Genomic DNA, 24,895 nt, shown 5'->3' with positions numbered 1-24,895 from the left:
ACATGCAAAAAATGAGAGAAGTGTCAAAGTAAAAGTCCCACAAACTGAAGGCCTGGAATGTCTTTTTAGTGGAAACAAACACACCGACTATTGCCGGCCTCCCAAAAGGAGCTGGCAATAGTCTTTAAGTGCAGAGTCTGTACCCAGCATGCCTTTCCCCATCTTCCCCCCTTCTCTCCTCATGTTTCTGAGGTCAGTAAACAAGAAGTGTGTGTTTCCCTTTAAGGAGCCCCCACCGTTTGCACAGCGGAGGGAGGAGGAGCGGGCCTGCGGAACAGCGGCTGAGGAGGGAAAAAAAAAATCCAACAGAGGACGGTTTCAAGTCCCCCCAATAGAAACTGTGCCTGATTTGTGGCCAATGTTGGAGATGTAAAAAAAAAAAAAAAAGAAGAGAAGAGAAAGAGAGGGAGGGAGAGGAGAGAGAAGGAGGAGGGAGGAGGAGGGGGAGGAGGAGGAGAAGCGGGGAGGAGGGAGGGGGGGGGGGAGGAAAAACACTAAAGGGGTAGCTATGGAGATGGAGCGTTTTCCTGGCTGCTTTCTTTGACAGGTGTTGAGTGGGGCAAAAGTCTTAAAACAGAATCCAGCATGTACGCCAAAGGTAAAGGAGCTGTCGTCCCTTCCGATAGCCAAGCGAGAGAAAAGTAAGTGAATTATGCGCTTTCTGTGAGACTTTACCTGCTTATCATGCAGGCGAGGGGGGCACAAGAGGGGAGTCCAACTTTCTAAACTAGCTACTGTAATTTAAAAGGAGTGTACTGTAAGAAAGTGCGCTCCTCCGTGCGGTCCCCCCCTCCCCTCCGACCACCTTAGAGGTGCGTCTCTTAAACTTTTTTTCTCTTTTTTTAATTAAACCTCTTGTTTGCACTTTTCTTGCACAGGATATTTACTAGTATCATACGTTCGCTTACGCTTCTTCTTCTTCTTCTTCTCCTTCTCCTGTAACCTTCCGGAGAGCAACTCTGTGTTTTAATGGCATCACCCGCTGCAGCTTCAAGAGCAGCAGAAGCGCATTTTCCTTTCATATCGGGCTAAACGAGCTTCTGCAGCGGCTGAAGGTGCTCGTCCCTGCGCGGTCTGGGCTGCCCGCTCGTCTCGTAAACTTTCGGAGCCGAAGCTGCTGGATGCTTGAATCATTTTGTGTTTCGGGGGCAGAAAATCGGCGGCTTTGCTCGGGCTGCTCGCCGTGTGCTTGACGCGTCAAGCCGGCCACGCACGTCCGCCGCGATGAAGGGAAAAGTTTTGTCCCATTCAGCAGTCATACAACTTTTTAGCATCCGCTCGACCGAAGGAGAGACACGCTGCCACCGACACGAAGCGGACTTTTAATTGATTAATGGTCGTAGGATCGCGTGCAATTCTTGATTGTGTCTGGAAATATTGAAAAAAAAAATCACTGTTGTGTGTTTTTTAATTGGTGCGTTTCTATCACGCTTTGTGCTTCTCTTTTAATTTCAGCAGAATGTGTGCATGCGTTGTCGCTTTGGAATAAAACACCCCCCAAAAAAGCCAAATGCAACTTTTAAATGTCCCTCGTAGTCTGGAGGCTGCACTGCTCCTCGTGCCTCCTTTTTTTTTTTTTTTTTTTTTAAATTTCCATGCCATCTGGAATATTTGTGTAAGGGGGGCCATTCAGAGATCTGGACCTTCTTTGCATCCCAGCACTTCAGCTCAGCGCAGTCTTTTATCATCATTAGCTATTTTTAAGCAGCAAACAGGCTGAGGTTAGAGGAGTGAGCAGGGATCCCTGCTGAGATGCAATTGTAATCCAAAACACACTGTCAGGTCCTGAGAGGCTGTGCTGTTACGCGGCGCCTCATACATCTGTAATAGAAACAAAATTTCTTAAGAGGCTCTCTTGTATTTTTGTGACGCGTCTCCGTGTCACATTCAATTGATTAAGCTTTCTAGAGATGTGGCGCGCTCGCGTGCTCGGTGCAGGCTTCCTCGAATACTACTTTGTGCACTTCTGGTGCCACGAGCGTTCAATTTCACTCTGAATTCGCATCAGATTATTGGAAAATTGAGCCGCTCGGTGTGCGTTTGTGTCTGTGTCGAGGTGGAGGAGCGAAGCCTAAATGAAAACAGTCCCATGTGGTTTGATGAACAGCAGGCAGAGTGACCTTTGAACCAGCATATGATGCTTTAATATTGCATATGAACCATCCCCAGACGTTAGGCTGCTTTCACACCTGCTTCAGCTCTGCTGCTCGGCTCGCGGCGCGTTGAAAGCGGCAGATTATTTAAATGCTGTGTTTTCAGACAGTTTTTACTTGCACTTGCTTGTTCAGGCACTGTGGATTATGTTCCATGTGTTATTGGGAGTGGAATCAGTGCAGAGGCAGCATGTATTTCAAATGATAGTGTAGGAGGAGGATTAATAATTTAACTCATGAGAAATACAAGTCTTTTGAGAGCTGGAAATGATGATCTGTGTTGAGGCTGCTGGTGAATAACAAAATAATTGAATTTGTTAATTTGGCTGTGTTTGCTCGCATTCGTGTAGCAGAAATCTGACAGTAAATGTCATCGACTTTAAACCTGTGTGTGCATTTCTTTAATTTCGTGCGTGTGTGTGCGTGTGTGTGTGTGTGTGTGTGTCACAGGCCTTATAGGTAATGTCCAGCCTCAATGGACGACGCTTGCCCTCTCGCCTCACCTGTCTTGTCACCTTAACCTGCCCCGCAGGGCCAACACATGTTTCCTTGTAGAAGTGGAGCTCACAACAGCTGCCTCAATGCATCACCGAATTAGCTCATATTTACATATTCATACGGCTCTTTACATATTCAGATCCTTAAAAAAAAGAGAAGAAGAAGAAGAAGAGGGAGCCCCGGATGGACTTGTAACCGATTAAGGCAGACTCGGTCATACGGCGTGACAGATAGCACCACAGCTGCAGCTCTCGCTCAGAGGAGTGATTATCAAGTCATATACTTACTTGATTAAATAAACTATAAATGAGCGATATGATTTATGCAACTCTCTTGGTTTCATTAAGGTTGCAATCAGTGTCGGTCAGCTGTTTGCTGTTACTGTATTTCCGCTCTTATCAAGTGCAGCGAATGACTGTTGTCGCTCCGCTAATGTGCGAACGTGCCTGCTTAAGCTTATTATTCTTTCAGTGTACGCTCCGTATTGCAGTTAAGACGAGACGCGCAAAACTTGTTGAAGGCCAACGCAGAGGCTGGCGGCGGAGGCTTGAGAAAAATGTAATTAGTCCACAGTTGTGTTTTCCTTGTACAGTTGAAAGCAATCAGACAATACAGGAGTGCGGGTGAGAGTCACACCGGGCCGACCTACCAGGAAGGAGGAATATTCAGCATATTGAGCTTATTTAGGTTTTTAGCAGCTACTTCCTTGTGCAGTTCCTGGGGCGTGTTGTCTCCTTACTTTTTCACATAAAGTATTTCAGTGTTTTTTGATGACCTGCTGCTGAAACTTTGCAGGGATTAGCCTCACTCTGGATGTTTTAGACGAGCCAGCAGAAGCATCATTTTACACCACTGTGTCCTTTAAGTCCAAGACTGACTGTATGTGCTGCCATGCCGTCAGTGCTTCTGTGCTGTTTGTGTCAGCGCCTGGCGTTAGCTCGCGCAGGTGATGACGATCTTTTGATTTCGGTAAGGGGTCGTCACGTTTGGTACAGTCGCTCTGTGTTGTCTGAAAGTTCAGAAGAGGCAGACAGCACCTTCGCTATCAGCCACCTGAACAGTTTACAGTAAGTCTGACGTTTGCTGCACGAAATCTTCCAATTTACAAGCTCAAGTGTGCATTTAAGTGTGTCTGCAGCTCTGTGCACAAAACCCTGTGTGTGTGTTTTTATTTCCTGTAAAGCCTTGAAACCAAGGCCCGAATCCAAACAGTTTGCTTAGAAATACATCATAAAACAAACAATCACATGTGCGTTTCACACTTCTGTGGATTCCTCCACACAGCCAAGGCCTCGCCATGCAAGTGGAATCCAGTTGCCTGGTTTCGCTGTCTTGAGATCACCGGTAGCAGCATGATTGGGGGGGGGGGGGGGGGGGGGGTTGAAGTGTTTTCTTCACACATCCTTGACAAACATTATTGTGATCAGACATTTTGTAAAAAGGAAACATGCTAATAATAATAAAGGCAGAGGAAGAGCCGGTGCCCTTGCGACCAAAGAAATTAATTACTCTGCACACTTTTTTTCCCCCTGCGTTTCATTGAATTTAATCTGAACAGGGGTAATACAGCAGCTTCAGTATTAATGTCACCTTATTATTTAGTCACTGGAACCTCTTTGAAACGTGCGCTGATGAATCCGGCATCTTAATTAACGGTGCCATTCACAAAAATATTTAATGGCTTGATCAAACATCTCATTTTTTAAAAGCACGTTCTCGCTTTCTGAAAGAATCCCGCTCCCCGCGTCTGTTTCCTAATCCTCCCTGTTTGTTTACAGACATTTTTTGTGCGATTTGGAGTGCCGCTGGATTTGTTTGGGAAACGAACTTCAACTTCAAGAACTTCAACTTAATCAGTTTGTTTTGAACATGGGGTTCTTTACATCCTCCACTCCTCCTCTGGCTCCTCCCATGTATTTACATGCAGTTTAATAGGGATCTTCAGGTCTGAATGCATGGTTTTGATTCTACACAGATGGCTCTGCCATCTGCATTTTAGCCTTTTGAGGGAGGCATAAAGAGCTGCGCACTAACACAGGCAGAAACACTGCACTAAAAGTAAAGAAACCCTTGATTTACCCTCGGCACCCTTTGGCTGACTGTGCTTTCATTCAGATATGTCAACAGTCAATTAATGCTGCCTTTCGTCAGCTGCTTCGGGTGCATCCGCACAAATTTGTTAGTTTTCTCACTTGAAATAAAGGAGACAGTATAAATATTGAGACAACGTGCCTGAAGTTGTTAATCAGTTTGGCGACAGGGTTCACAGAAGAGGAGTGTGTGTGTCTCTTATCAGCATGCAGAGGAAGGGATCTGTCTGAACAGTGAGCAGACACACAACACTTCATGTGTTCACAAAGATAAAGTCTTTTTTTTTTTAAACGTAGAAAACAAGCGATTCGTTGCAAAGTTTGCATTATTTTTGCTCCGTTGCGTCATGTTGTTGTCCTGGTTAGCAGCTGTGGGAGGAGGCTCTGGTGATAACAAAACTATGTCAGCTATGTCAATATAATCTCTTATCGCAAATCATTATAAATCTCTCTCCTCCGCCTCCTTTTACTGGATAGCTGAGTGAAAATCAAAGTTGTGCTGACAGCGTGCGAGTTAAACTCAGAGGTTAGAGGACGTTTACAGGTGAGTCTGTCTACAGGTAACGTCACGGGCTCGGGCGCGCTGCTGCGGGTAGAGGAAATGGATGTGTGTGTGCTGCTGTGTGTGTGTGTGTGTGTGTGTGTGTGTGTGTGTGTGTGTGTGTGTGTGTGTGTGTGTGTGTGTGTGTGTGTGACTGACTGTGTGTGTGACTGACTGTGTGACTGTGTGGATTAACCCATGGCTAAAGCCACGCGTGTTTACACACCTATTGACACTGATTTGTTTTGACAAAGGAACTGCCATAACAAAGCCAAGCAAATATAAACAGTGTGTGCAGTGGGAATAAGCTTCAGTGGAAGAGCTTCGCGGCATCACAGGTGTCTCACACACACATCCAGTCTCTCATTCACCTTCAAGTGATACCTCGCCACACTCGCACCCGTTCACCACCGCAGTGTCAGATCTGAGCTGCTTTTAAATGATCTTCATAAATATTTAATATTCGGGAAATAATATTTTGTGTTTTCATCCAGTTATGTTTAGTGTTACATTCGCGGCGCCACCGGACGTATGAATTATGAATGCTGTACGTTTTTAGTATTTTCTGAAAGGCGTGGATTATATATGAAAGCAGATGCAGTGCTGCTTAATCCTCCTCCATCACTTCCTCCATGCATACCTTACCTCGCCCTGCCCCTGCTCCCGCTGCTGAATTATTGAATGGAAGACATGGAAGTTAATTTGCTAACTGTCTGTGCTTTAGCTGGCTAAACTCAGCTGAGGTGCCCTGGTCTCTGGAGGCGAGCGAAGGGAAAGGGAAGGCTGGATGGGGCAGCCCGGGGCTAAATGTCAGGTGTGTTTCCTGGGGACGGGGCAGTGGGAGAGATCTCCTTGATGTGTGGACACGGAGCAAAGTACTAGTTAGGTCGCATGAGGTTAGGGTGAGGAGAGGAAAGAAGCTCAGAAATGCTGGAGTAGGTTTTTTTTTTCTCCCTCAGCTGAAGTCCCACCCAAGTTGCCTTTTGGTGGAAGAGCTGTTGCAAATGGTCTCGTAGCTCAAAGGGGAGCTCGAGAGACAGACACCAGATGTTCTGCAACAGCTTTGTGTCTCTTTCAGTGTAAGCAGCTTCGTATCGTAATGTCCCGCCGAGTCAACGCGCAGGTCAGCCGTCCTCCCACTCGCGCTGATCTCCTGCTTCTCATCGTTTGCGTCAATGCGCTGTTATTGTTGAATTTCATCTTTCATCCGGACAAACTGAGCCGAGGAAGGAGAGCGAAACGCGCTCCGGAGGAAATGCGAGATGCGGACTGCGTGGTTGCGGTTTGTCTCCTAAGCGTCTCATCTTTTATTCCTGAGTGACATGTGTAACTAGTGCAGGGTTCACGGGGAAGGAATTCAGGTTTACAGTACGCACGTAGAAAAGAAAGTTGAAGCCCTGACCTTCAGTTTCCCTCTGACGCAGCTCTCCTTTACAGCACAGCCCCTCCCATGCCTCCTTTATCTACCTGGCCTTCCTCGGGCTGTGCTCCATCAGCTTGTGAAAAAAAGTCTCCTCCTCAGCCGAGTTACACTTACTGCTTCTGACAGAGTAACAAAAGGTGTCCCCTGAAGCCTGGATTGAATGAGTGTTTTTAAATAATGCATCGCAGCCGGAGCAGGTGCCCATCGCTAGGGCATAGAGCCCCTCAGATCACACCGGGCTCTGCCATGAAAATTTCATCGCCGCAGTGCTCATGGGAATCTCTGTTCGATCCTGGACGGCGCGGACGGGGTGTATATGAGCTGACGCCTGCCGCCGGGTATTTCGCGCTGCAAAGAGGGCCTCGTTTTTCTATTTGACACCGACGGACTCCTCACTTTGCCCAGAACCCTGAAAACTTAAACATCCCCTGAACTCTTCGGGCTGATGGAGCGAAAACGAAGGTGGAGGGTTACGTCAGCGAATCACCAAAGAGCGCTGTCCTGCACCTGATAACGATGTTGATACACTCGTCTGAGTCAGCCTCAGTTATTGTCGTGCACTCACAGCTATTAAGGTTTATGAGCAGCAGGGAGATATATGTGGGCTTCTGTTGCCCTGGGCGTTGCCCCTCAGGCAACAGGCTGCCATACCAGATTTCTAGAGGTTTTGGGGGCTGTATATGATGGTTGAGCTGGATACCGTGTTCAAAGATGGCGCCCAATTCATCTGGATGAAAGTTGGTCACGGGGTGCATGTGCTGAAAAAGCCTCCAGGGGCTTCTTCAGGCTTCCAGCCTGCAGACTTCTTGTTGGCTCCCCGGGCACCTGAGTGGGACAAAATTGTTAAATCACGTCTAAGTGGACCAAATTGTTTTACAATTGATGGACCGCGTGCATCACGAAACGATCCAAAGAGTCGCAATACCTCGCGTGGCCACTACACCCAAATCATCTCACAGCACTCATAAAGAGCACACTCGCTTTTTTAGGCTGTAAATAAAACACTATGCCCTCCCTGAGCATCAATCAAAGATCAGGCTTTTGACTTGGCAGGTTTTTGTTATACTGCCACTGTTCCGAAAAGCACGAAAATCATAACAGATTGCTCTAAATGTCCACAAAGGTGGGAAATAACATTCACTTGTTGAAGGACGTCCCACTCCAGCGAGCCTTGTTGAACAGTCTTGTTGTGCAAGTTTTCAGACAACACGTAATTAAACGCGATAGACTCGTTCCTGAACACAACGCTGATCAGTTTCGCTTAACGGCAGCAGGGCGGCCGCTCCATCCGAGGTCAGTATTAAACATTTACAACAGGCAGTTTGCTCCTTCTGGTGACTCACGCTCTGCACAGGCGATCTGTAGTGACGCCTCTTTACATAAACACTGACCGCCCCTCCGTCACCACATCCCCCCCAACAAACACACACACACACCCAAATGAAACACGCCGTCCAACTATAAATCCTTGTATCGAAACAGAGCGTTTACACTGTATCTGAAATGGGTGTTGATACAGTCGTATCTGACGTAAGAGTGAGAAATAGACGACGTGATAGCATCTAGTGTCTAATGCGAGTTGAAACTGGTTTGGACCAGCTGTAGCAGATCATTTTTTTTAAGCAGACGGTTGTCAAGACATTGTAGTGAAATTCAGTGATATCTTTGAGAAGATAAAGAGTCAGGTTCTTCAACTCTGGCCCGGCTCATTATTGATTCATTCAGTATCATCCAGCATCAACCCAAACATCATAACTCTGTGTCTGCTCTGGCCTTGACGCGTGTGATCAGCATAAAAACAGTCGCCCACCGTACACAAAAGCACAGCGGCTCCCCTCCACTCTGTGTCAGACCTGGAGACAATTGCATACAGATGATTGCAGGCTGCGATGTCTGTCTGGGCTTCTCTGCATTGTAGTAAAACCATTGAGTTGCCTCGAGAGGGCAAAAGGTTGCTTTCGCCCCAAAATGGTCAGAGCGAGAGGTTTACGTGTTGTCCAATCAGGACCGGGCAAAATATTGGATATCTGAGGCGCTTGTGGTGATTGCTGGTATTAAGTTGTTCTTCAGGTGAGGTTTGAGCACAGATGCAGGAGGCTCGACCCCTTTTCTGTCTTTCAAAGATGGGCGAGAAACAGTGAAAGTACTACTAAGTAATACCAGATGGTGAAAATACTGCATTCAAGTATTATCAGCAAAATGCACTTGAAGTGCAGTCAAATGCTCCCATTTGGTGTTATATATGTTCTTATTTATTAATATTACTGATGCATTAATGTGCATGTTGCTGTATATGTTCAAGGTTGAGCTAATTTTAACTACTTCAAATACTGCTGGGTACTTTAAAGCATAGTATTCTGTGGGATCAGCAAAGGTTTTTGTTTTGTTTGATTTAGTTTGGGAAGTTTTTCTCAGCCCACGAAGGAAAGATGAATCCTTCCAACACATTCGGAGATGCTTGGTTTTCACTGGACAGGGAGAAAAATAGTCATCTGAAAAGTAACTGGAACGCCTTGAACTTGTATTTAGCTACAAAACTTGAGTAAACTAAGTTACATTCGACCACTGGGCAAAGACAATAACAAGTTACAAGAATGAGTCAACAGCTCAAAATCACACTCTGTGACTTTCTGACAGCATTTGGGAAATTAGAGACTTTCTTGCTGAGAGTTAGACGAGCACATTGATGCCACTCTTGTATCTCTACATGCATATTTTAAGCTACAGGAGGCAGTTAGCTTAGCTTAGCTTAGCATACAGGCTGGAAACAGGGATAAACAGCGGAGTATTTCTGAGCCGGGAGCTGTGACTTTGTGGAGTCTTGTCATCCTGTTGCCAGGCAACCAGACTTTTACTTTGTATGTGAAAACATTAATTTCGCTCTTTGTGTCGACACGTCACGCAAACTGAATGCCTTTTCAGAGTTTTTTCACACAGAAAGTTCAAATGTGTATTTAATTCCTGGTCACAAAAGAGGCAGAATTAGCATGACTTCCTGTAATAGTCAGTCAATTTAATAGAAATTATTAGTATTATTAGTTAAGTGTTTTTTGTTCTCCCCATGACTAAAATGTTCAGCGTGCAAACAGAGTGCAGTCACTGTGTTTCTCCTCTCACGACGGTTTCCACCATTATTCTGTGTTAAATTAAGGTTGTTCAGCTGATCGAGGAGGAACGCTTTAAAATCCAAACGCAGTGTATTGATTAGCAACGAAAGAGTTCAAGGTCCAGTGTGCAGGATTTAGGACAATCTGTTAGCAGAAATGGAATATAATATTCATATGTATGTTCTCATAAGTGTTTATTTTATTTTTCAGGGTGCTCAAAAACACGTTACGTACATTAAAATTCTCATTAGAAAACACATTAAAAACACAATGTCGCACACATTAATCACCTGAAAATAAGAGTTTGTTTGCTAAGAATGAGCTATTTTTATCTACAGAGGCTCTTCTTCCACCATGTGAGTCCACCATGTTTCTACAGTAGCCCAGAATGGACAAACCAAACACTGGCTCCAGAGGACGCCTCGTGTGTTTTTAGCAGCAGCTTTAAGGGAAACTCTAAACTCCTGCACACTGGACCTTTAAAACTGGATAAAGGCAGATTTTTCCTCTTAACAGCAACTCAAATGACTCTTTGTGATGTGAAAGGCTGTTTTTTGTAGAACTGCACCAAACTTTTAGCCTTTTGCTCCTTGTAGCAGCTTTGTTGTTTTAGCATATGGATGACTCACTCAGCCTCATAGCTGAACCTTATTTGGGTTTGATGGATCAAGCCTGAGCAAAAATGTGAACACTGGACTAAGCGCTTGTTTGGATGTGAGATTGGACTCCGGTGGGATGCTCATTATGAGTTTCTTCAGGAATCTTTCATCATCAAAAATGAGTCATCGTCCGCTGTTTGGCCTTTTCTCCAGCCTTAAATCTGATGCAAAGGTGGGCATCAACATGTGCGTGACGCCTGAAAGCAACAGGAATCCAACAGGCAGCGTGTTAACATCCGAGAGTCCAACTTGAGCCACGTTTGAGGATATTTTTCGTCTCCCGTGTCCATGTTTCTCTCAGCGTCTACACCGTTTTGTTTTCAGCCACTCTGCCCCAACAGCAGAGTTCCTAAAACCACAGGGATATGGCTGAGTGCCACAGAAGCTCTTCAGCTCAGAGCGGCAGAGCTTTACATCGCGCATTTACAACCCCTCCACAGCGTATATGATCGTCATACTGTAAAATCTTGTTTATCCAAGCTCCATCTAGAATGACGCTGTGATGGTTTTCTGCCAATTGTGCACATTTGTTGGACTTAAGTTGATGGGCTACTTGGAAGGAAACAAGTGTGACACATTTGGGGATGAAGAGGGAGCACCAGCTTGTTTTTTTTTAATTTTGAAATAATCTTTCAAATGAGGGCTGTTTTTTTGAGAGTGAAATGAGGTTTTGAGCTGCGATCCGCGACACTAACTTCTCCCTCTTTGTCTCTCTTGTCTCTGTTTCCAGGTTAGCTTTATATGTGTATGAGTATTTGCTGCATGTCGGCGCACAGAAATCAGCACAGACCTTCCTGTCAGAGGTAAGACGTTCTTTCAGTTTGACTTCCTGTGCCTGACGGCTGAGTGTGGTTCCCCCTCTATTGTACGAGCAGGGATGGAATTCACATTACAAGTTGTTCAGGCAGCTGTTGAGCAATCTGACTAAAAGCTGACAATATTAATACATTAATGAGCCGAGACTTGCTGAACAACCGCAATGTTCTTTTGACTGTTTGCTAATTTGGGACAATGTAAACATGGCATCGGTCGGGCTACTTAATATCACTGCCCGCCCTTCAGTATTAGCTCAAATTTGTAATCATAAACACTGTATAATTAGAGCAGTTTGACATATCATAAGCATGTGCTGTTGCTCATTTAAGAGTCCCTTTAACATTTGAAACCATTCCACACTCACCCATTTGTCCCAGTCTGCTAGCCTTATTAGCCTCATATTAGGCCCCTGAACTGTTGAAGAGGTAAGGTCTCTAATGTGTTGCATCCTCTTCCTTAATGGACATCCTTCCTGCTAATGGTCCCGTGTCCGGGCCGTCTCCTGTACAACACCTCTCCTGCCTACTGGCTTTATTCAGCCCCACTTAAAGCCCTGAGAGGGCTCTGACGTCAAGCAAAGTCTGGTCTATACCGTTCAACTGTAATACTGATCATCGTTTCATCAGACGAGCTCAGCGGACCGTCACATTAACATCACTTCACGGTTAGCTTAGCTTAGCATGAAGACTAGAAACCTGCTCTATTTAAAGGTAACGAAAGCTCACTAGTATCACATTAAATCTTATTTATCTAACCTGTACAGAAACTCAAGTGTAAAAAGTAGAAGTTGTGGTTTTATGAGGGTGTAGTCTCGCACTGTTTCTTTGCTCGGGTGCAGCTACTTCCTTAAGTTTTTGCTAGGTAGCAAGTGCAACCTCCAAAGACTTCACCCTGTTTCTAGTCTGCGTGCTAAGATAAGCTAACCGGCTAACAGGCATTAGACTGGTATAAATTGTCTGATCTGACTCCCAGCAGGAACCTTAAAATCCTAAAATTCCTAAAATGTCAGACTTTAATGGGCCGGACCTTTAGAGTAGTGTTGACAGAGCTTCTGTGAGGTTTATTTTCACTGTTTTCAACCACAATCATTTATTTTATTCGGCCTGGGCAATAAAACAAGCTGTAAAAGAACTGCCACTGTCAATATCAGATGATAATGCCCACATTTTAATTGTTATAAAAGTTTTATCTCTTCCTGTTGTGTCGGAAAGGCTTCGAATTTTTTTGAAGAAAAATGAAAATCTAAAGAAAAAGTCGAGAAAAATACCTCAAAAAGATCAGACGCTCGCCCCAAATCACAGCCGTTGAAACGTGGATGTATCAATCAGACGCAATCAGACATAAATTGGTTGCCTTTGCTTGTAGTGTGCGGGCGGGCAGGCAGACGGGCAGCAGGGCGGGCAGGGCCACTGGAGGCCGGCTCAGCTGCCAACGACCACGAGCGGACATCTAAAATATGATGCAAAGATGGGGGAGCGGCGCAGAGAGATTAAGTGGTGGCTGCAGAGAGCCGCGCTCATTTCAGAGCCCTCGTGGGTGAATCTTCTCCCAGAGATTGAGTGTTATTGGTGAGCTGCTGGAAAGGGGTGAAGTTCTGGGTCGCAGGCAACCGGAGGCAGACGCGCACACACAGACCCACGCACACTTAGACGGCCTCAAACAGGAATTAAACCAACATCTACACAAACAGGGATTAAAACGGCATCCACGCAGACACACACAAACAATCCATGTCCACGGGGCATGCATGCTAAGACCGCTAAGTCAATTTGACGCCAGTTGTCTCAAATGTTGCGCCTGCAACAGTATATTGCTTAATGATTTTGTTTATTTGAACCACGGCGTCGCTTGTGTTTAGTTGTCTAATATGGTCACAGTCAATGTGTTTGGATTAGATTTACAGTAATGGAGACATATCTGAGCAAACACAGCAGCTTGACCTTTCACCTTTCCCCCCTCATGCAGCCCTCGCAGGAGGCTTTTAAGTGTTCTCACGAGTATTTGAAGAAAGGTTGCAAACAGGCGTGATTTCTTAGACACATCTCGATCACAGTCTCGAGCACAGAAAACCAGATCTCCGTCTCCGTGCTCGGCTGTCCTTCCTGTGTTCCTTTCTTTTACATTTTAATCATCCGGCTTTTTTTTTTTTTTTTTTTTTGTGCCTCCCTGTTTCCCTCTTGTCCTCCTGCTCGTTTCTCCTCAGCATGAGAACAAAACACAAGCAAATGCAGAAAATACCTTCACCATTTTGACAACACGTACGTCCTATCAAGAGAACGTTGGCTGCAAGTAAATAAATATACGAGAAAATTGAGAAATACATTCAAGAAGACACATGCGGGGCAGAAGAGACGCGCCGCAAATACAGACGTGCTGCAAATCGTGCACGACAGGGCGAAGAGTGAAAGTTGATTCTTGACTTTGTAAACAGCAGTTCAACACTAAGAAATGCTGCTGAAAGCTAAGAAATTAGGAAGAGGACCACAGCTGCGACTAACAGTTGTCATCATCGATTAATCTGCCATTTAATCTTCCATCCATCCATTTTCTATGCTGCTTATCCCTTTCGGGGTCGCGGGGGGCCGGAGCCTATCTAGGCTGTCGGGGGGCGGGAGGCGGGGTACGCCCTGTACCGGTCGCCAGCCGATCACAGGGTACATACACACACCATTCACACTCACACTCACACCTAGGGGCAATTTAGAGTCACCAATTAACCTAATGAGCATGTTTTTGGTCTGTGGGAGGAAGCCGGAGTACCTGGAGAGAACCCACGCATGCACGGGAAGAACATGCAAACTTCACACAGAAAGGTCCGACCCGGGAATCGAACCTGCGACCTTCTTGCTGTGAGGCACACGCACTACCTGCTTGTGCCACTGTGCAGCCCCCATTTAATCTTGATTTATCAATTCATTATTTTGAGTATAAGACATCAGAACATAGTTTAGAAACACCCATTATTATTTCCCATAACCCAAGGCAACCAAAGCATCAAATCTTCACATTTGAGAAGCTGAAACTACGGAAAGTTTGGCATGTTTACCTGAAAAATGACTAAAGAACGATAAATCAAGCATCAAAATAGTTGAAGATGAACTTTCTGTTTATCGATTACTTCACTAATCATTGCAGCTCTAAAGTGCACAGAGTTCACGGACACTAAAAACTGATGAACACTAGAAGAAGAAGGAGGCTGATGTTAGAGCAGGTAAAAAGCCCTTATCTTCAATCATGTCTGAATCATGCAGCAGCTTTTTAAAACTAAAATAAACCTTTTTTCAGTCGTCATTTTGCAGCACATTAGAGGACTTATCGACTGCAGGATGACGTGCAAAGTGTTTCCCATAAACCTCTATTGGTTTGCATCTTGTTTCGCAGTCCATGTTTTCTTTGCAGCACCTTACAGCACGTACCTGGCAGTCTCCTCCTCATGCATAAACACACACACACTCGCAGAAAAACCCATAGAAATGTTTCAATAGACAAGGGACTTCTATCCTCACAGGTAGACTGAAGGCACACACACACCTGCTCAGCGCCGTCTAATGAGAACGCTATCACCTGGACTCTCCTGCCTCAATTAGCCTCTGTTCCTCTTCAGTGAGGAGCGCGCACACACACGCAAACACACACACTCGCATTTATAGTATACGCACGCTACACTTCTGTCCCCGGGAGGACTTTGCCACTCCATGCTCTCCTGCACAGTGCAGCACTCAGCTCTTTAGCAGCATTAAATCAACAGGCCCAGCCCACATACGGCACATCACATCACTATAAACTGCACTGGGGAAATCTATAGAATAGATGCTTAAATAGAAATCTGAAGCTTGGATCTATTTTTCTGTGTATGCATGAATAGAAAAACTCTGGGTGCTGTCATGCTGCCCTCGCACTGGTGAATCGTATATGTGTGTCGGTGCGTGAGGCAGGCAGCCGGCCTGTTATCTCTCTCTGGATCTTATCTCGGTGTCCAGATACAGGCAGGGGCTCTGCTGGTTTGTGAGGGCAGTGGAGAGGGCCGCCGCTTCAAGACAGTCACAGTTCCTTATCCACAAACTCCTCACTGCACCGCACTTCGCCGCGCTGCCCGTTGGCCTATTTTTCTGCCTGACAATCACTCCATCTGTCCAAAGTTGGAAGGACAGTTGAGCAAAATGATTACATTATGCATAAAACATGCCGCGGCGTCTAATTTCTCATTTCCCTGCTCTGTCTTCTCGTTCCTCTGCTCCACTTCTCTCTTCCCCTCAGATCCGATGGGAGAAGAACATCACACTTGGGGAACCTCCAGGATTTTTACACTCATGGTGGTGGTATGTATACATCGCTGCTCTCGCTCTTTCTCTCTTTGACCAGACACGCATACACACACACACACACGTTTTTCAACAGCTCACATTCATACCGTAGAAGTACTCTTGATGGTCTGAAAGAATGTGCAGGGGTGGAGAGGGACAGTAATTGCTGGGAATGCTAAGTGCATCATCTCACACATATTTAAGTGCTGTACTTCTGGCGTCCCTCTGATTGACAAGTGAGCTAACTTGTCTTGCTCTGTTATTTAAGCTGAACTGTTGTTGTTGTTTTTTTTTTAAACCTCACTTCGAAGCGTGCACTGTCCAATCAAAGTCAGAATCAGGGAGAGATCTTCTGGGGGAGGGGTTTTCAAAGTTTGGAGTTTTGCAGCTACAGTTCCCGCGCTGCTTTTGGGGCATATAATGTATAAGTAGTATGTTGCCTCCAATTCTCTGAGTGATGCTGTGGGCTACAATTTGAGCCCTTGTGCCATTAAAAGTATGCCGAATTAGCTGTGAGCAGCTCTTCTTTGCATCGTACCCATGGATGTACACACAACTCTCACTGGATTACTTCGATACTGAAGAAAACTTAAAAACCTGATGATTCTCAGGCAAGTTCGGCAGTCATAAGGGGCACCTTTTTTCCTCTGATTTCAAGCAGACTTATGGACGCTGATTTGTGACGAACATCAGATATAATGATATCCTCAGAAAATCACAGTCACACTGAATCTAAAAATATGTGTATCGTGTGTGTATGTTCACATTTGACTGAGATGCAGTGCCATTTTTGCCGATTTATGGTTTTAAAGTAACTTAATTTCCCCCATTAGCTGCATGTCACAGCCTCTGTTGCTGCTGCAGTCCCTAACTGTATTGGTGAGGCCAAATAACTACCTAACTTTTGGCATGCACCTTTCACTTTCACCTCACGCATTATCACCTCCCCTTCAGTCCTTCCAGTCTAAACATCTACAAAATCATCACGATTTTGAGACTTTTTTAACCTGATGCTCCATTTAACAGAACAAACCTCTGATGTATGCCGTTCCTCTTTTCTTTCTGTGTCTTTAAACAAATCTGTCAGATCTCTTAATGCTAGATAAATAGAGGACAGCGCTTTCTATCTGGCTGGAAGAACAGGGTCAGTGGGCTTAGCGCCTGACACGTACGCTGTTTTTCTCCATGTCTGAATTAGAGGGAATGGGAACACCCAAATGTAGGATTCCCCCTTTCCAGTTGTGAGAAAGAAAAATCCGACTTTAAGGCAAAGAGGGGAGCAGGCTGGCAGGGAGGGGGGGACGCCGGGCAGCTGGAAAGGATGCAGACAAAGAATCCAGCAGGCAAACAGGCAGGGAGGTTGAGAGGCTGAATCCTCAGCAAGGCAGCACGAGAGCCAGGATAAGAGGTTTGACAGGGCTCGCTTTGTTTGTCATTCATGCTATCCTGCTCATCCCCAAAGCCCCCTGGCCAGCCCTGTGTAATAAACCCGGACATGCGGCTTGATTCATTCATCCTCTCTGGCCCCAGCGTGCGTTGTAATTGTGCAGCCTGTTGACACGGTTCATAATGGTCCTCAAAGAGCCTGGCTTCTCTCAACCTGACAGCTCTCAATTGGACAGCTACCAGTAATACTGACAGAATGACATACACAAACATACAGCGCGGCTTAAGTTTGCTCTCGCCTCTGCCCGAACCAATAAGAGGGCTCAGGGAGACCGGCCCAGTGTGTGTGTGAGAGTGGGAATAGAAAGGGAGGATGAGCGCTCGTAGTTTGTGTTCTGACTGTATTGATATATTTCTGCACAGTGTGGGAGATGACCTAGTGTGTGTGTGTGTGTGTGTGTGTGTGTGTGTGTGTGTGTGTGTGTGTGTGTGTGTGTGTGTGTGTGTGTGTGTGTGCGCACCAGAGAGCAGTTGGAGTGCAGGCTGATGATTAGCCAGGCTGAGCAGGGCAGGGCTCCGGTGTTGTATGACCTAGCTGAGGGGCGTCTGTCTGGGCCGCGCAGCACGTGGACATTGAGACTCACGGGGGGTGGGGTCCGGGGGTCGGCCGCTGGGGGAGGAGTCCCCTGTCCATCCCTGCGCCACCCAGCAAACCCCCTTCCAACCTCTCGCCTCCCCCAAAACAAAAGCTCCAGATGGTAGGAAAGCCACCATCCTCCCTCATCCCTCACCCTTCGCTCCCCCTCCCTCAACCTTTGTCTGGAGGCCTGTCCCTTTGTTTGCGGAAGAGAGACCCCCGAACGGATTAACTCTTTGCATTCCAGCCTCTTTTGTGTTAAACAGCCAAATCTAAGACCCCGACCCCGCTGCCACCCCGGCCCCGCCCCCGCTGTCCCCTCCTCAGCACCTCACTGGGGTTTTCTTCCCTCCTGTCTCTGCCTCTGTGGCTGCTTCCTGTAGGAAGGCGTTGGTGGGGGGCTTCAGAATGAGACCCGGGCTGTAAGAGGGGGAGGTGTTGGGGGAGGAAGAGGGAGGCTGGTGGTGGGGGTCACTCATCCACATCTGTTGTTATGGGTGGAAGGATAAAGAAAAGGCTCAGCGAGGGCTGCAGGTGTTGATTGTGTCATTAGCTCCCTCTCTATTGGCTGCTGCTAGTTGTCTCCTCCTTATCCCAAAATCGATTGCTTTAACCAGTTTTCACTGGATGGCCGCTGAATCCTCAATACGCACCCCCTCTACACACACACCCCAACACACAAAACACACACACTCACACATAAAAACCTCAGCACAACAACAGTATGTAGTGGGATCGTCTGTGATAGCCTCTAGCTGAAATTCTTGTTTGTGAGGGGCAGAGAAAACAGTGAGAGTACAGCCCTCCCCTGCTCCTCAGTGTCTGGACTTCTCTTTATAAACACAGGTATCAGACACTCTTCTCCACCTCCTTCTCCTTCACCTTCTCCTCTCCTTCCATAATTCATCCTCCTCTCCTCACACCACACCGTTCAGATCGTAAACCGGAGCGGCCGAGTCCAAAAAATAAACATTCACCTCCGCCTCCTAGTGGCAGTTTCATCTAAATAAAATCCAATATGAACATTAATACAGTCAATTCGGCTCAATTCAAAAGCAGCTGTAGTCTGTTTGTATTTGGTGTCACTTGTTCATGAACTGCTGTAAATGTGTAGCAAAACAACCAAGGCTAATGAAGGCTACTTAGCCGGTGCGAGCTACAAGGCTAGCGATGGTGGTAGCCATCTCTCTGAGTAACCGGAGGTCTTGGTGTTCTTCTGAATCCTCCAGACTTGCAGCATGTTCAAATCTAAGCCAAGTCCAGAAGAAATACTTTTTGAGTGAATGAATTTCTTCAAAATCCTGAAAATGCATCAACTTTTTTAGCAATTGCAAAAACCACGTGATCACACCACCATTAGCATCTGCAGCATTTCTGCTCAATTCATTTTATAATGACCGATCGCACAGCCTCTGAGAGTCTGAGACGGAAAAAGCCGTCGTTGTGAGCTGCGTCTCAGCGTGCATGTGCTTCACGCTTTGCAGTCAGTCCTCAGACTGCAGGAGATTCTGCAAACACTCGCTGAAATGAAGCGTGTTAGCTCGCTGTAAGCATTCACCTCATCACTCTGTCTTCACGCCAGAAGCTCTGTCAAGTCTCCATCGTGCACCTGAATGCAGGAATATCCTCCACCTGCGTGTGCGAACATCTACCAGCACACACACACAGCTTCATTTTATTGCCGCTTCCTTTTAAGCTGTCAGTCTTCTTGCAATGACAGTTGCTGTAATTATTAGCCACAGTCCAAAGGGAGTGTTGCTGATTTACATGGCGCGGTGATGTTGTTGTTTCCTCCTGATTGCTGAATGCATTGCCGCTGCCAGGAGAATAGCTGGTACTTCAGTCAAGGTAATAAAGACAACTGGAAGGGTTGTGTTTCCCCGCCTCTGCTCTTTGATTGCAGCATTTTGTCCCATTAAGAAGAGCCTGTTCTGATAAGAGGAGACAACACGGTCGTCTCTCTGCAACTTTATTTTTTTGGACTCTCTGCTCCTTTCACTCATGCTCTGTCTGCCTTATCGCCATCTGTCTCCATCTCGCTCTTCATTTCTATGTATATTTCTGTCTCTCCTGACTCACTGGCTGGCTAAGGACGCACACAGGATTATCATGTAGACCTGCCACCAGCAGCCTGTGTGTCTGTCTTTCTGTGTCTTTGTTTACTCTCCTTATTATAATGGAAAAGCACATTGTAACCACCAGCTTTGTCAGACCACAGTTAATTGCAAATAATTATCGTGATGGCATTTAATTTTAGTAATTGTCTTCTTCTGGACGGCTGGACGCTAATCCCTTCCTCCTCTGTTCTGGGTACAAAGTGTGTGTGTGTGTGTGTGTGTGTGTGTGTGTGTGTGTGTGTGTGTGTGTGTGTGTGCTGACAGTGCCAGCTCATATTTTTATAGTCTTGTTTCTCATTCGAATGAAAGAAAAAGAGTTTGCGTGACCCTAAGCTGCAATTTGAATCTCTCCTGTGACTCTTCAAAGTAAGAGTGGTTAAAGTTTTCCTCCACGCAGAGTTGTGTGGCTCCGCTACCCATAATACTATAAAGAGCTTGCCATGATTAGATGATTAGATTGAAATGATTAGATAATTGGATAGAAAATTTACTATTGCAAGGGTGTGCAGAGTACAAGATTTCTTGCAGATTGCTGGTGCTAATTAACCGCGAATGTTGACTTCCCAGATAATTTCTGAAGATTAGCGTCTCTGAAAAGGAAGCGACAACAACTATGACATGGGCTTTCCCTGTTAAATGTGGGTGGGATTGTCAAATCAGAGCTAACAATGGTCCCATCCAGCCTGGATTCCCTCCCAGTGCTGCATGAGATGGTAGAGTAGATGATTGCATCCTGACCACTCTCTTCAGTAAGTCTGCCTCTCATTAGCATGATATTAGAGTAATTATGCTTGTTAACGTAACACCTTTTCATTCCTAATGGCTCCTGTCACCCACTTTTCTTCCTGTGCTAACTCTATATGGAAAAATACAACCTAACCTACAATAATATCAGAGTAATGAAAGTCTCGGTTGCTGCGTTTAGTCCCGTCCACCAGCGATCCTGCTTCAGATTATGCAGAGCCGCAGAGAATGAGATTTCCCCGCGCGGCTCAGACAGCTGCAGGTCAGCTGTTCAAATCGCAATATATTTCAGACTTCACAGGCCGTGAGATGTTAGATCACCTTTCCCCCACCCCTGCGCCTCTACCTGGTCGTGTCGGTAACAAACTGTAACCCGCGTCCCATTTCATTTCCCTGAGAGCTGATTGGATTTGCGATGGTCGCGCCTTTTTCGCCGCGGCTCGTGTCTGACGGAGCGGCAATCTCTTTAACACCAAACCGATAGATATGATAATGTACACCGGCTTTATTGTCAAGTGACAGAAGGGCAGCACAACACACACACGCCATATGCGCGCACTGCCGTCTTCGCTTTGCACAGCCCCTCTCTGCTCCTTCGGCGCCCTCCTTGTCTAGAGGGGGACCCCGGTGCTCGCCGAGCGCCTCGGGGCAGCGACTCTGTCTTTTAATCTTTAAATACTTTAATATCACATTTCTATTGTTGTTCTTATGCTTTGATGCCGGGGTTGAAATTCACTGTTCTCCTTATTTTTAGGACACCTTTTGTTGCGCTCCTCGCCCTCGAATAACACAAAAAGAACACGAGGGAAAGTAGATCAGTGATCGGCGGCGTTCAGTAATCACCGTATTTAGGAGACAATAACAGCAAACCGTGAAAATCAAACATCTTGTTCGCTGAACAATGACAACGTGTGACAGGGTGCTAGTGAGCGATTCTCTGACAGTTATGGGCGATCAGCTAATATTTTCTGCTCCATTTCGCAGTCTGTCATATCAAGTGTCACGGCTGCTCCTAACATCAGCACAAAGAGTGCGTGTAACAGTTTATTTGCACCTTTAAATGACAGCAAGAATTTCCTCTCATGACTTCAGCGGTTTCTCTTATACGCCGTCCATGAAATCAATATCTTGAAGAAGGAGAAGTCCTTAATGTGGACCGGCTTAGCAGGTACTTAATTTCAGTGCAGTAATTAAGGGTCCATTTGGAGTGGGACCTGGTGGCCCCTGCTGCCCTGGAGAGTGGGATTGGTCTAATTAACTAATATGAGCACGGTTGATTGGGCAGTAAGTAACATAATCACAGCTGATTGGTCAATAACGTGCAGGTCGCCAGGGCAGGCTGAGAGGAACATTTGGTGACCCGTCCTCCCTGGATAAAAGCTCTCTGGAGCTGCAGGCTTCAGGCTGGACTGAAGGACTGCAGAGCGGAGGGCTCCTGTTTGCACACGGCTGTTTGGCAGAGCTTCACATCGAACCTCAGCGCTTTTGAGCGCTGAACGAAAAGCGGCCGCAGTGTCGAGCGCCGACAACTGTCAGGTGGAGCTGAAATGTCTCGTCAGTTAATCAATAAGTCTGTCGACAGGTGTTCATTTAAGTAATTTTTAAAGCAAAAATGCAAAGAAGTCGACATCTCAAACGTGAATGTATGCTGGTTTTCTCTGTCATTTCTGATAGGAAACTAAATATAATAGGATTTTCATGTTTTGTTGAGCAAAACGAGATGTTTAAATATGTGAACTCAGACTCTGGAAAACTGTGATGGACATTTTTCCACATGTCCTGGAAGATTTCAGCATCCGGGGCAAGCGGGAAAAATTCCAGTCAAACGCTATCTGTGTTTATGGATCCTATTTTCCCATGTTTTTGTGTCTAAGTGACTAATGGGGACAACGATTTTTGAAATTGGTCCAGTATTGAGTGAGAGCGCCGTTGCCAGCAGCCGAGAGACGGGCTACAATAACATAAAATGAATAAAATAAACTCTCTCTGGGCGTTTGCGCGCCGTCAAAGAACATCCACTTTAAGCGTTTTTGCCACTGACAACATTACGGGAAGGATCCCGACAGAGATAGACCTGTTAAAGAGGAGCATCCCTTTTGTTTGTGCCGTCTGCACAAGAAAAGGTGCTCGTGTGAACGCTGAGCACAAAGTATGAGACAAGTTTGGCTTCTTGGCACAGAAACACGTGTTTATATTCCTCAAAAAATTGAGAATTTTAGTGTTCGTATCAGTTTTTTAAACATTTCAAACTGATCAGACAGATTTGTAGTAACAGGTGAACCTCGCTCCATCCTCGCTTGTGAGCGACTGAACCTTACCAGGATGCACCTTCCATACCCAATCATGATCCTCTCACCTGTTACCAATGAGCCTGTTTACCTGTAGAACGATCCAAACAGGTGTTTTTGGACCATTCCACATCTTTCTCAGGGTGCTTTTTATTACGTTGAATTGTGCCTCCTCGTCTCCTCTCTCCTTCGTCGACCCGGAAGTCGTTTCCCCTCCGCCATGATGAAGGATTTTCCAATTGCTTAAATGCACCTGAAGGAGACGAGGAGCGAGGAGAGAGGAGGCTTCTGAAGGAGATCAGAGTGAGGATACAGCGGTGTATCCTACGCAGAAGTCTTTCATTATTTAAGGGGCGTGTCGTATGTGGCACACGTTTGAATCATGGCGGGAGCAGGTCTTCACAAATGTAATCTTGATTCTTGTTTCAACTGTGTCCTTTTAACAATTGTATCTGTCACCAAGAAATTAATGAAAATTCTTGGTATATATTTATGTTTTTTTAAAGCAAGGCTACAAGGCTGTTGGTTTAATCTACGCACACCCGTCCTCTGTTATGCCTCTAACGGCATATAATTGAAACCTCATCAATAGCAATCAGGAGTAGAACAGTCTGACTGCAGATCTGACCATAATATCACGTTTTACAGCTTTTACAGCTGTGCAAACGTCATCAGTAATTGACGTCGCTTCGGACTGACGCTGTGGAGCGAGGATTTTTCATTTCGGAGTTTCGTTTCCTCCGTCCTCACGTCCCTTCCTCGCATCCCTCTTTCATGTCCTCGCTGGGCGGAGCTAAGACGCAAGGAGAGGAAGCGAGTGGAGGAGACGAGGAGACCAATTTATGGAATGAAAAGCACCCTCAGTCTCTAGTTGCTCCTGAACCAACTTATTTGAAACGTGCATCACATCCAGAATAAGCAGATATTTACATAAATCACTGAAGTTGATGAGGTCAGACATTAAATATATTGTCTTTCTGCTGTTTTTAATTGATGTACTTTAAGCACTCCGATCATTGTACACAGACCTGCCTCCTTTAGGCACATATCCACATCAGACACACACTAACAGGCCCATAATGGATGTGTACGATCACACAGTTGAAGTGTCTAACTGCTGTCGCTCTCTTGTCCTGTGTGCACAGTGTATTCTGGGATCTGTACTGCGCTGCCCCGGACCGGAGGGAGACATGTGAACATTCCAGCGAGGCCAAGGCTTTCCATGACTATGTGAGTGAACTTAACCAACCCTCCAGTTGTGTACGAGAGGCTCAAATACACACACCCACACTCGCACATGCTCGTGAGCGCACGCACGGGCCGAGTGCGTACCAGCGAGGAGCGACCGTTCTGTCTGCGATATAATGCTGCTGGTTCTTGTTTTGACATGTCCGTCCGCCTGCTGCAGCCTCCGTGCTGGATGGGACAGCACCAGACGTCTGAAATAGCACGCTTTTAAAAATGCAGCGCCTCTGAACACGGCTTGTATATTTCATGGGGAAGCCCTCAGACTTCCATCCTTTGATTTTTGGAGTCTGACGGTGAGGCTTCGTGCCATTCGGCCACATGATCACACGATTCGATATCAGTTTTCTAACATCTGCCTCAGCAGCGTAACGGTGGAGCTCATCTGCCGGCTGCACTTCCTCAAACGCTGACCCCTGACCCCTCAGGTCTCAGCGAAACTGTCGACCAGGGGTGAAAGGTCACTGCAATGCCCGGCTATTTATTGGTCCGCTCAGGGCTTCGGTAAAGGTCAAAGCACATAAAGCAGCTGGCCGATCACGCGAGCACATTAACACACGTTCACCAACAATGCACTGGACACATTTAGAGCCGGAGAGGCCACGGTAGTTGTGGCTGCAGGGGACAGACGTGGTGATGAAAGGTCAGGGTCCACGGCCCCCTTGACCCTCTCATCTTCTGAAGAGTCAGAGCAGTCGATCAGTAACCTATCGAACACACACACACACAAAGAGCTGGCTGATGTCTGAGCGCATGGGCTACCTCTGGTCCAGCTCTTGTTATCGCAGATTTTGAGGCCGCTCACTTGTTCTCAGATGGATTTCCACACCTCACCTCCGACGTCTTCCTTTTAGCCTCGTCCACGCTGTATTAAATATTTGCACTGT

At 46.2% G+C, this 24,895-nt stretch overlaps 1 protein-coding gene and 1 non-coding gene across 2 annotated transcripts in view; both read left to right on the top strand.

Annotated features, from left to right (window-relative positions):
• Nucleotides 1-485: 485 nt before the first annotated feature.
• Nucleotides 486-24,895, top strand: part of ssbp4 (single stranded DNA binding protein 4) — an 88,754-nt gene continuing 64,344 nt past the window's right edge. The window contains exons 1-4 of the mRNA XM_070960340.1: nt 486-641; nt 11,202-11,274; nt 15,545-15,606; nt 23,909-23,993. Coding sequence (XP_070816441.1) covers nt 586-641; nt 11,202-11,274; nt 15,545-15,606; nt 23,909-23,993 — 276 coding nt within the window. The 5' untranslated portion in view covers nt 486-585. The remainder of the gene's footprint in view (nt 642-11,201; nt 11,275-15,544; nt 15,607-23,908; nt 23,994-24,895) is intronic.
• Nucleotides 4,879-4,992, top strand: LOC139330792 (small nucleolar RNA SNORA17). Its single transcript, XR_011602157.1, has one exon. It is a non-coding gene; the product is annotated as a small nucleolar RNA SNORA17 (small nucleolar RNA).

Source organism: Chaetodon trifascialis, chromosome 4 (assembly GCF_039877785.1).
Source record: "Chaetodon trifascialis isolate fChaTrf1 chromosome 4, fChaTrf1.hap1, whole genome shotgun sequence".
In the NCBI taxonomy this organism is placed as follows: Eukaryota; Metazoa; Chordata; class Actinopteri; order Chaetodontiformes; family Chaetodontidae; genus Chaetodon; species Chaetodon trifascialis.
The sequence above is the reverse complement of the archived record's forward strand: the minus strand, read 5'-3'. Positions and strand labels throughout refer to the sequence as shown.